At 37.9% G+C, this 12913-nt stretch overlaps 1 protein-coding gene across 1 annotated transcript in view; it reads right to left on the bottom strand.

Moving 5' to 3' along the window:
• The window catches only part of calb2a (calbindin 2a), a 45830-nt gene extending 39734 nt beyond the window's left edge, over positions 1-6096 (bottom strand). Inside the window, exon 1 of the mRNA XM_059335175.1 lies at positions 5937-6096. Within this exon, the coding sequence (XP_059191158.1) occupies positions 5937-6030 (94 nt within the window). The 5' untranslated portion in view covers positions 6031-6096. The remainder of the gene's footprint in view (positions 1-5936) is intronic.
• Between the last annotated feature and the right edge of the window lie 6817 nt (positions 6097-12913).

The following is a 12913-nucleotide window of genomic DNA, read 5'->3' on the forward strand; positions in this document are numbered from 1 at the left end:
GTCAATTGCATATCAGTGTCATACACTGTACAAAAATAGCATACATAGTAGGGTTGTCAAAAGTATCAATACTCCAAAAAGTATCGATACTAAGACGTTGTATCCGGATACGATACTCGATATTTTCAAAAGTATCGATGAAAAATGTTATTTTCTCTCTTGAAGTCCCAGAATGAAGCAGAGAAAAGTCGACTTATCAAGCTTAACTAATATTGTGCAGCATAAAACCTCAAAATATTGTTCTAATTGTTACTGTTTATTGTATTTATTTATTTTTTGCACTACCTCACACCTGAAGCTTGTTATCATAGTTGCAGTTTCTTTTTGCACAACTGTTTTTTATTATAAATATTTAACCTGTGGTTCTGTTCATTTTTACATGTTGCATTTTTCTTGTTGTTAAAAATATTTTTTGTTTGTTTTTATCCTTGTTGTATCGAAATTGTATCGAGTATCGAATATTTTCCTGAGTATCGGTATCAAGTTGAAAATTTTAGTATCGTGACAACCCTACTACATAGTGACTGTGACCTCACCCATTTATCGTCTATTTTCTACATTACATTACAAACTGAACATCATGCTGTACTGAAAAAGACTTGAAACTAATGATTTTGACTATAAACTCAATATGGGAATGCTTACTGGAACCTGGTCTCACAGGAATCCGTGAAATAGCCACAGATTCACTTAACTCAAAATCCGTGGAATAGCCACGGAATCACTCAAATTTCCGTGAAACTGACACGGATTTCGCTACAATGCAAGTTAATGACAGTCATATCCCGTGGCTATTCCATGGATATTTGTTCCTATTGGTTTGTTCCAAGTCACGTGACTTTCAAGGTCCCGGCGGTCAGAACAAAAAACATGGCGGACAGTTCTCTCATTTTTAGTGAAAAAAATAATATTTTGACTTAGTTTCTGCATAAAAATGGATTTTGATCACATTTCTAGCGAGAAATATATGTTTTATTTTCTAAATATTCACTCAGTGAATGTACATAATCACTTTGTATGTTGGAATAGCCACGGAATATGACTGTCATTAACTTGCATTGTAGCGAAATCCGTGTCAGTTTCACGGAAATTTGAGTGATTCCGTGGCTATTTCACGGATTCCTGTGAGACCAGGTTGCTTACTGAGGTAAAAAAATAAAAAGTGAGAAGTGGAGTCCATGTTCCTATTGACTTACATACAAACACACTCTTTTTGCAACCACAGGTGTCGCCCCCTGCTGGTCATTCAAAAGAATGCAGGTTTAAAGTCGCATTGGCTTCACCTTTCAGGCCCAAGGGTTGGCCTTTGATCAGTATCTATCATAAAATTGGAATAATTTAGTTTTCAGACACAATCCTCCGTTAACTGTGGTTTCATTTTCATTGTGATATGTTTGGAAGAGATTGATTCATAAAGTTTTGAGAAGACATACACTTTATCTGTCAAGAATAAGTCACATTGTCACAATCATTTCATGGAAAGAGGTAAAATATATTTTATTCCAACTTTATGGGTTATGTATATACTTTAAATCCAAAATACATAATGCTAAAAATGATGCTTGGGGTGATTTAGAAAAAGACGTTAGTTTTTTATTTTTATTTAAATGTATTCTTTATTTAACTAGTCAGCAATACTGATATTTATTTAGCTATTTATTTTATTACTATTTATTCCTCATTATTTCTGTCTTATTTTTTAGAATTGGTTGACATTCTAACACATTGCATGCATAAAAATATAATAATGTATAATTAACTTTAACTTAAATATTCTCTTTAACGTAATAATGTTATTTATTAAGAAAGCAGACTTCTGGGTACATTGCATGGTCATAGTGGTGCAGAATAAAGCACAATCAAATACAGAAAAGGTTAAAAAAAATAAATAAAAAAAAGGCTCCAGAAAATGTTTAAAATTCACTATATTTGGCCCCATATTGGTAATCTGTGAATTTTCTCCCCTTTTAAATCGGCTTCAGTCTCAAAGTCTCAAAAATCCCATTTTGCTCAGCCCTAATGTGCTGCAACCTAATTACTGTGTACCCATGCTGCAATAAACTGTCCCAAATCCATTAGGTCAACCCATTTTCCCGAGTTACAATGAATGTAAATGATGCCATATGAAAAAAAGGAAAAAAAAGAAGAATCACTGCCAGCAGATACATGTTATGGTTGATTTCAACTCACTTCCAGATCATTAAATTCAAATGTCAAATAACTAGTTCAATATGTTATAATGAGAGAGTTCCTACCAAGTTGCTTTCATTTACTTTGGTCTCTGCAAAAGCACTTAAAGTTGCACCAACCAGCAGGATAAAAGGTTCACAAAAAACATTTTTGGCCCAAATACACACACTTTTGGATACTGCGTCATAACAGTCCCAGGAGGCGTTGGTAAAGACGCTTCACTCCTCTTTTTCTGATTCTAAAATTCAACCCTAACACAGTAAAAGTCTCAGAGTGGGCAGCTGTGTAACTAAGTGCATATTTAAAGCATGCATAAAGTGCATTTGCTTTTCAAAGGAGAGTGCAGCCACGTCTATTCAAATATTTCGTGTCGAGATCACAGCTGGGTCAACTCAGAAAGTGCTTCGTATTCCAAATTTTCCACATCTAGGTTAATAAAAATAATTGACAGCAAACGCTCTATAATTAGCCAAAGGAAATGCAGTTGTTTCCTTTTCCTAGCTTTGAAGTGATTGAAGGCCTGACAGAGACAGCGGAGAAAGATGAGAGGGACACGGAGCGGAGGAGCTGCGAGAGACTCAATCCCGATGAGACTTGATCCTGGGCCAACAGGGGAATATGTGGTTTCATCATCTCTGGGTGCAATGCCTCCTGTGTATTTTTATCTGCAACTCAAGAGATGTTTACTCAATCTGAGCAAACAAATTAGCTCTCCTTTCTTTCTGCAGAGCCAGAAGACACTCCCAGTAATGAGAGCAGAAATCAAACACTGTAGCCAAATCTGTTGATGCACACTGGTTGTATTTGATTTGCAAAGTGGCTCATTGCAAAGCACAATATGTAAAGCACCTCAGCAGTAAACACCTGGCTGGTGGGACTGATATCCTCGTGCTTGAAGCAGACCAAAAGAGTGCACTGTAAAAAATGTTTGTAGAAATTACAGTAAAACACTGTCAATTTGCATCAGAAATAGGTCGTAAAATTAAACATTGTACATCACCGTAGTAGATACTTTTAATTACTGTCAATCAAAGAATAGTAAAAAACTTTAAATTCTACTGCCATTAATTGTAGAAAACACACAGTTTTGCTGTAAAAATATACATTTTTCATGTAAAGTTAATGGAGAAATACCATGATGACACAATTATCCTAAAAGTAATGGGATTATTCTGTATAAATTACAGTTTTTGCTAATATTTACATTTACATACGCTCAATGTATTTTTTACAGTGATGTTCTGGCAACCACAGCTGCCGGTATTTTACCGTAAATTAAACAGATTTTTTTTAAAGTGTGGAAACATAAACAGCTATGACAACTTTGTCTGCACATTGGCTCATATGGAGAAGCTCAGCTGCTGTCTGAGCCCCTCCAACCCGACCAGCTCCTCATTCTCGCCTGATTTCCCCGTGGAATATACTTCAGCATGTGTGCAGGTGTCAAAACAGATTGCATTAACAATTAATTCCCAGGAGTGTGTGTGTAAAACAAATAGGTGCAACATACACACCTTGTTTGCAGGTGTAATTTCAGCATCTCAAGATTTAACGAGCAAGTAGGGGTGGGCGACATGGCCCTAAAAGAATATCACGATATTTCAGGCTATTTTTGCGATATCGATTATTCTTCACGATATTACAAAATACTTAAAAAGATATAGAAAATATGTTTTTTTTAGTCTGTATGAATAAATAAAAATCTAAAATGTAGTGTGAAGTGCAAATCTCAACAGTTGCCAAATACAAAAACGTTTACTCTTGACTCTTGAGTATGAGCAAATAATAAAAAATAACCATTTAGGGGTTTCGGGGGCATATTTTAATGACATTTTGTAAAGGAGAATAAAGGTTCTTGTATGTTTTATTTAAGGCATCTTATTTTGACAGTCTTCTTGTAAGTTCTGTGGTGGATTCTGTTAACACACCGTGCTCTTATTTTGAAAGCTGCATGTGTTTAGCAACAGGGAGTCAGTAGCTTTTTGTAATTAAAACAACTTTAACCACTACATCAAGAAGTAGGAATGTTGCCAATATCATGATATGCATTTTTTTTAACCGTAAAAAAAAAAATACTGATATTATCGTGAACGATACGATATGGCACACCCCTACGAGCAAGATGGACTTTCTGTTAAATTATGACCAGGAATCATAGTGGTCACTTATTTGTCCCAGTGTGACTCAAAAAGTTTTTAAAAGGAAAGGAAAAAGTGGTCTCCTTTTTCAGCTTGACCGCTGTGGACTTTGGAATCCATCCAATACACCTCAAAAGGGGATCATCAGCAGTTTTATCACGCCACAAAATCTCCTTAATCCACAGAAAAAGGGATTTCCATAATTAGATCTATGAAGCTTTCATGACAGCTGATGAATTTGTCAGAGAAAATAATGACTTGTCCCATGTCATACTGTCTCTCTGCCACACAGACACATTCACACAGAAATATTTGCAGAGTGAGATGGAGAGACGCAACTGACAAATCTGTACGGAGACAAACAGGATTGATGCAAGATGAAAAGACACCAATCCAGATTGAGACCAAACAGGGTGTGTGTGTGTGTGAAGAGGAGGAGGGGGGTGCTGAATAAATTAGTATTAGACAATTTCACAATAGTATATCATACATCTATTTATATACTGCGCTACTTCCACTGCATACAGAACACCTGACAGACTGCACTCATTGATCTAAGTTAAATAAACCAGTTTAGAATGAGAAAGGATATCAATACAAGGAGCACCAGGGTGAGCCAATTACTGAAAATCAGCAAAACTGTCAATAATTATAGGTTAACCTACTGTATATCATTAAATTATGAATTGATTGTGAAATAGCATGTCAATTGCATGTTTAAGTTAAATGCATTGATTGTTGGAAAATTACAATATCAGGATGTCCTTCATATACCATGAGAGGACTTATTATGTCATAAAGCTTAATTGCCAGAAGAATAAAAGCTGCAAAATATAATTTTAAAATAATTATATCAATTATTTAAATAGAATGCCTACATGGGAAATAATGCATCTGCCTGTAGATTTAAATTAAAAATAATATTCATTAAAAATAAATCAATAAATTAACTCATATCACGTGGTGTCGGGAGTGGTCCGCATCAGAAATTAATTTGATAAACATTGAACTTTTTTTAAGGGATGCAGAGATTCTACATATCCAAATAAGTAGGTCTGATATCAGCTCCTCAACATTATTAAACATAAAAAATGTCCTATTAGCTACTTTAATCGTCCATCACACAGGAAATGAGATGAAGAATATTACCACCAATTAAAGACAAAATTGCCTCCTGTTTTTTGAATAAACCAAATCACTGCAAGTTAAAAAAAAAAAAAAAAAAGTAAAAGTACTTGTTATGCAGAATGGCCCCACTCAGATTGTTAAATAAATTCAATTTATTTAAGCACCAAAAAAAAAAAAAAAATTGCCTATAATAAAAATAGAACTAAGCTTCCAGAGCCAAATATATTAAGAGAGATATTAAGAGAGCAAGAACAATATATTTGGCTGTGGAAGCTCAGTTGTATGAGCCTAATAATTCATATTTTTTTTCTGTCTGCAAGTTTAACGGTTTAATTCTATTATAGGAGGATGCCTTTCCCAGTCTGCTCATAAATAACTTTTCTTCAGTCGATTGCATTTTGCAGCAGTGATGTATGATTCAGCGATCATTCGTAAAAATTTGAGTTTCGGAGTAACTTTTAGGAAGAAAAAGTGTCCTACCGTCAGCGTCAAAATGTTTCCAAATGTCGAGGAACTGGGACGCGGTGACCTCGGCCAGGTGCAGGTGAGGAGGCTGCTGCGCTTTGTTCGCCATGATACTCTCGACGGATGCTGCTGCAGGTTGGACACCAGAAAAAAATCCGCTGCTAACTTTTCTGTGTCTCTTGTTCAAACACACCCCCACACTGTGGCCCCGGCGCGCCGCCCGCCGCTTTTTAACCCCGGTGAAGGAGCTGCAGCACCGCTACACCACCACCGGGGGCGCACCGTCACCTCAGCATCATCTGAGTCAGCTCCATCTCTCTCTCTCTCTCTCTCTCTCTCTCTCTCTCTCATCCTCTCTCTCTCTCTGTCTCTCTCTCTCTCTGTCTCTCTCTCTCTCTCTCTCTCTCTCTCTCTCTCCCTCTCTCTCTCTCTCTCATCCTCTCTCTCTCTCTGTCTCTCTCTCTCTCTGTGTCTCTCTCTCTCTCTCTGTCTCTCTCTCTCTCTCTCTCTCTCTCTCATCCTCTCTCTCTGTCTCTCTCGTTCCATCTCTCTCTTTCTCTCTCTCTCTCTGCCTCTCTCTCTCTTTTTTTCTTCTCTCTCTCCCCCCCTCTCTCTCCTCTCTCTTTCTCTCTCCATCTCTCTCTTTCTCTCTCTCTCTCTTTTTTTTCTCTCTCTCTTCCCCCCTCTCTCCTCTCTCTTTCTCTCTCCATCTCTCTCTCTCTCTTTTTTCTTCTCTCTCTCTCCCCCCCCTCTCTCCTCTCTCTTTCTCTCTCCATCTCTCTCTTTCTCTCTCTCTCTCTCTCTTTTTTCTCTCTCCCCCCCCTCTCCTCTCTCTTTCTCTCTCCATCTCTCTCTTTCTCTCTTTCTCTCTTTTCTCTCTCTCTCTCTCTCTCTCTCTCTCTCTCTCTCCCCCCCCTCTCTCCATCTCTCTTTCTCTCTCTCTCTCTCTCTCTCTCTCTCTCTCTCTCTCTTTTTTTTCTCTCTCTCTTCCCCCCCCCCTCTCTCCATTTCTCTTTCTCTCTCCATCTCTCTCAGCAAAAAAAATATAGTATTTTTTTGCTGTCTAATCTGGTAATCATGTCATGTTGAGTCCTTAACTATTGGAAAATAAAGGTGTTTTAAAAAAAAAAAAAATCTCCATCTCTCTCTCTCTCCCTCCATCTCTCTCTTTCTCTCTCTCTCTCTCTCTCTCTCTCTCTGTCTCTCTCTCTTTCCCCTCTCCCTCTCTCTCTCTCTCTGTCCTCTCTCTCTCTCGTTCCATCTCTTTCTCCTTCTCTCTCTTTCTCTTTCCCCCCCTTTTTCCTCTTTCCCCTTCTGTGTGTGTGTGTGTGTGTATCCTTTCAAGCTTGATGGGATTGTGTGATAGGACGTCTTGGGCACTGCAGTGGACAGACGGATGTGTGTGTGTGTGTGTGTGTGTGTGTGTGTGTGTGTGTGTGTGTGTGTGGGAAAGATGAGAGAGATGCAGATAGTGAGCAGATTGTTTTGCTGTTGCATCATCATGCTTTATAGTAGATCCCGTGTGAGTGTGTGTGTTCCAGAGCATGTGCATGCATCGTGAGAATCCCCCTATTTCTTTATGCACAAGAAATGCATGTGTGTGTTTCTGTGTGTGTGTATGTATGTGTGTGTGTCCCGTATCTGTGTGTGTATCTAAGCGTGCAGCTCCCCGAGCCTGTCTGCCAGTGTGTGAGGCTTCACAGACTTAATTAGAACTCACACACTAATCACATTCCCACACTGCCTCCAGCCAGCAGTGATTAGCCCACATAATAAATGTAAATTCTGGGGGAAAAAAAGGTAAAAAAGAACTTTTTCATTAATGATCTGGCTGCCGTGCAGAGGGGCAGGCGAAGCCTTAGATCCTATTAGGAGAATGAAGATGAAAAAAATGTACTCATATATATTTCGTCAACTCATTTACTGCAAGAGGTGATAATATTCAGGATGAAGTAATAAGACTGTAATGAGCAGGAGGGCAAGTATCCCTAGAAGCATTTTCCTGGTTTTGGATGAAATCTTAAAAAAAAGTCTTATTTTTTTTAGCAGAGAAGAAGAATAATTAGTAATATTTTTCAATTAACTTACTAATGTTAAGAGAACTGGGTGTGTCTACTCATAATTGATCAATGTTAGCAAATGTGCCTTTCTACCTTAACATGTCAAAATGTCTGTCAACCTCCGGGGCTAAAAAAATGTTTAAAAAATCATCATGCTGACCTTTCACAGTAATACTGAAAAGCTCTTCTCATTTTTGACTCATTCTGTGATGAGTTTTGTCTCAGTTACTTCTCCTAAAGGCCTGTTAGGAGCAATAAAGAGACGGAAAAAAGATGAAGTAGTAGACTTCTCTGAGACAAATTCAGTTAAACTGAGAAGTCACTTTAGCAGTATTTGAGAAGAAGGATCAACAGAATAGATCTCATCATTGTATGATATCATTCAGTGGCGGTTCTACACAGGGGCCTCCAGGGGCCTCCAGGCCTGCTGTGGCCCCTGTGTCAAGTTAATAATAAAACTATCAATTTATAACAATGAACAATGAACGTCGGAACAATTCTTACCTATTTTTTGTTTAAACAATATCTCATTGACTGAGATAGGTTTCAATTTTTGGTAGGAGCCACTTCATCAAGATTGCTGATCGGAGATGGCAGCCATATAAAGTCTATGAGAATCAATATATCTTCCAAGCCACTTAGAAGGTCAATCTTGGTGTCAAAATATACATTTTCTGGGTCAAGGAATCATTTAAAGCTATTGAGAATATTACAAGATCATTATTTGATCAAATAGAAATGTTCATTTTCACCCAGGCTGGTAGGCAACTCGCTTCAAGTGCTGCAGCAGCGAATCCTAACTTGAAAATGTTTGGAATCTATGTTCATGGGAGAGTGCGGATTTGCTGCCATGTACACTGCTAAATAAAATCAAGGTAATGCTTTCATCTCATGTCAGGTCTTGTATATACATTTTTTCCAACAGAAATTTCTTTTTGACACCAAGATTGACCTTCCAAGAGGCTTGGAAGGAACCTGGTCTCACAGGAATCCGTGAAATAGCCACGGATTCGCTTAACTCAAAATCCGTGGAATAGCCACGGAATCACTCAAATTTCTGTGAAACTGACACGGATTTCGCTACAATGCAAGTTAATGACAGTCATATCCCGTGGCTATTCCATGGATATTTGTTCCTATTGGTTTGTTCCAAGTCACGTGACTTTTAAGGTCCCGGCGGTCAGAACAAAAAACATGGCGGACAGTTCTCTCGTTTTTAGTGGGAAAATCAATATTTTGACTTAGTTTCTGCATAAAAATGGATTTTGATCACATTTCTAGCGGGAAATATATGTTTTATTTTCTAAACATTCACTCAGTGAATGTACATAATCACTTTGTATGTTGGAATAGCCACGGGATATGACTGTCATTAACTTGCATTGTAGCGAAATCCGTGTCAGTTTCACAGAAATCTGAGTGATTCCGTGGCTATTCCACGGATTCCTGTGGGACCAGGTTGCTTGGAAGATGTATTGGTTCTCATAGACTTTATATGGCTGCCATATCCGATCCACAATCTTGATGAAGTGGCTCCTACCAAAAATTGAAACCTATGGTGATAGAGAGCATGTGGAAAAAATGTGGGACTTTTGTCCAGCGTGTCCCCATTCTTCCTAAATCTGGTGCTAAGCCGCCGGACTATAACCACTCCACCACTGTGTAGCCCCTATTTCCAATTCCACTCAGAGTAGTCAGGCGGCCGGACAAAAGTCCCACATTTTTTCCACATGCTCTCTATCACTATAGGTTTCAATTTTTGGTAGGAGCCATTTCATCAAGATTGCGGCTCGGAGATGGCAGCCATATAAAGTCTATGAGAACCAATACATCTTCCAAGCCACTTGGAAGGTCAATCTTGGTGTCAAAAAAAAAAATTCTGTTGGAAAAATGTATATACAAGACCTGACATGAGATGAAAGCATTACCTTGAAGCGAGTTGCCTACCAGTCTGGGTGAAAATGAACATTTCTATTTGATCAAATAATGATCTTGTAATATTCTCAATAGCTTTAAATGATTCCTTGACCCAGAAAATGTAGATTTTGACACCAAGATTGACCTCCTAAGTGGCTTGGAAGATATATTGATTCTCATATACTTTATATGGCTGCCATCTCTGATCCGCAATCTTGATGAAGTGGCTCCTACCAAAAATTGAAACCTATGGTGATAGAGAGAAAGTGGAAAAAATGTGGTGCTTTTGTCCGACGTGTCCCCGTTATTTGGCTAAGCCGCCTGACTATTAGCAGCCTTGCCTCACGGTGTGCAGGTTCTCCCCTGTGCCGAGTTCAGATAAGCAGTTAAGGATAATGAATTAATGAATTAAAAGTATTGATGTATAATAATTGAAAAGTAACCGAGAAATGTAACTGACAGTGTACTGTGCATTCTGTATTTTCAGTGTCATAAATCAAGGTTACCCGAGTTGAAGCTGAGGCAGTAAAAGCATATATAATTAAGATGATCAAACAAAGTTGGCACCATTTTGCATATAGATGCATTGTTGAACTTGACCTGCCACGTCTCCTCTGAGGTGCAGCAGTAATTTTCCAGATCCACTCTGCATGCTGGTACAGCACAGTGCTGACACGCTGCTGGCAGCACACTCCTTTTGGAGGCAGCGTGTGAAAGTCAGCGGAGACATTCCCTCATTTCTTACGCTTGTATAAGTCACATTCACTAACAGGAGCACTGCTGTCTCATAGACTGTGTAAGCTCAGGTACATGACAGTGCATAAGAACAGCTTGAGTGTGTTGGTGTGTGTGTGTGACAGTGTTTAAGAGTGTAAACTCAGCAGAGCTGTCCCGCTCTATTTCCTCAGCTTCTCTTTTCACCCTATCATAATCAATAGTGGGCTCTGGGCTCAGTTGGCACGGCGACAATAGATAGATCAACATTGCATTACCAATGAGGCCTGTCGCCAGCCTGCGGGACTGCCGACTCAAACACACTTCATTCTGCTCTTTTATTCTCTTTAGTCGCTCCTATCGTCTGTCTTCATATCTCTGGTTTACCACTTCCCTCCATTCAAAGTATACAGCCTGTTATTTGCATCCTACATGCATTTATTTGTATCTTGTCACTGTGCCCAATGAAGCTGAGTTGTGAGGCGTCTATGTGAATGTGTGCAAATACAATGCAGCCCAGTAAAGGTGTTGTGTTTGTGTTGTCGAGCTGCCTGGTTCATTTGTATTAATATTTCAGCTCCACAGTGGGCTGCACCTCTACACGCTGTATGTAGATGAATTATGTAACAGAAAAGAGCGGGCACGGAACAGCCATTTCCACTTCATCTCAATCTCACAGCGTCTTCCTCTCTTTGAGGTGTGTTTAAAGTGAAGGATTGAGAGAGTGAAGCTGAAGATACACTGTAAAAATGTTTGTAGAAATAAACTGTGGAAAACTGTGGAATGAATTACCGCTGCACATCAGACAGGCCTCCTCACTGTCTCATTTTAAATCTCTTCTTAAAACCCACCTCTTCTTGTTGGCTTTTAACACCACGTAGAGTGTTGATTTTATGTTGATTTTATGATTTTATGATTTTTTGTTTTTATTGTATTCATGCATATTTTATTTTGTGCGGGTAGTACATTTTACATTTTATTCTATTTATTTTTATCCCATTTTTAATTTATTGCATCTTACTGATCTATTGTTTACTACATCTCTTTGTATTGTGTTATGTATTTATTGTTTGTGCAGCACTTTGGAAACCTTGTGTTTGCTAAAATTGTGCTATATAAATAAAGGGGATTGGATTGGATTGAAATAACAGTAAAACACTGTCAAATACATCAGAAATGGGGTGTAAAATGAAAAATTGTATATCACCGTATTAGACACTTTTAATTACTATTAATCAAAGAATAGCACCAAACTTTTTCCTTTTTTCTGTCATAAACTGGAAGAAACACCGTTTTGCTGTTAAAATATAACATTTTCATGTAAAGTTAATAGAGAAATACCATGATGTGTTTATGAATGACACAATTGCCATAAAAATAGCAGGAATATTCAGTCTAGATTACAGTTTTTGCTGATATTTACATTTAAATTTACAGCAGAAAACCATTCACTTTATTTATTACGGTGAAGTTCTGGCAACCGGAGCTGCCGGTATTTTATCATAAATTAAACAGATTATTTTTTACAGTGTAGAGACAGTGGATGTGGCGATGAGGTGTGTGTGTGTGTGTGTGTGTGTGTTTTTCTGCATTGTCTCCCTGCTTTTTGCAGATATTGTCCTGTTTAATGATTATCATCATCACTCGAAGAAAGTATTTCCTCCATGAAAAACAATGAAAATTGCGTTTATTCTGGGGACATAACCTCTCTGAACACACACACACACATGCACGAATGCACGCACAAACAAACATGCACAAACATCTGTAAATGCATTTTGCAAGTTTTTATTTGACAGCAGCAAAATTAGGTATCAAAATAAATGTTTTATGTCAACAGAGACATTGTAGATTATCTTTTATTATATTGCGAATGTGATTTATAACCTGAGAACTACAGTAGATACAGCATTTATCATTCAAGTCATTACACAGAAAATAGCATCTACTTAATACAGAGATGTGGAAGACTTTGCAACAGAAGACTAACAGGATAAGGAAAGAAATGCAAAAATTTGGACTTGTGCCCTTACAAGAAAATGGTAAGCATGTAGTGCATCTTAAAATAAATGTACACTACCGGTCAAACGTTTTAGAACACCCCAATTTTTCCAGTTTTTTATTGAAATTCAAGCAGTTCAAGTCAAATGAACAGCTTGAAAGGGTACAAAGGTAAGTGGTGAACTGCCAGAGGTAAATAAAAAAAGGTAAGCTTAACCAAAACTGAAAAATAATGTACATTTCAGAATTATACAAGTAGGCCTTTTTCAGGGAACAAGAAATGGGTTAACAACTTAACTC

Source organism: Centropristis striata, chromosome 6 (genome assembly GCF_030273125.1).
Source record: "Centropristis striata isolate RG_2023a ecotype Rhode Island chromosome 6, C.striata_1.0, whole genome shotgun sequence".
NCBI classification, from domain to species: domain Eukaryota; kingdom Metazoa; phylum Chordata; class Actinopteri; order Perciformes; family Serranidae; genus Centropristis; species Centropristis striata.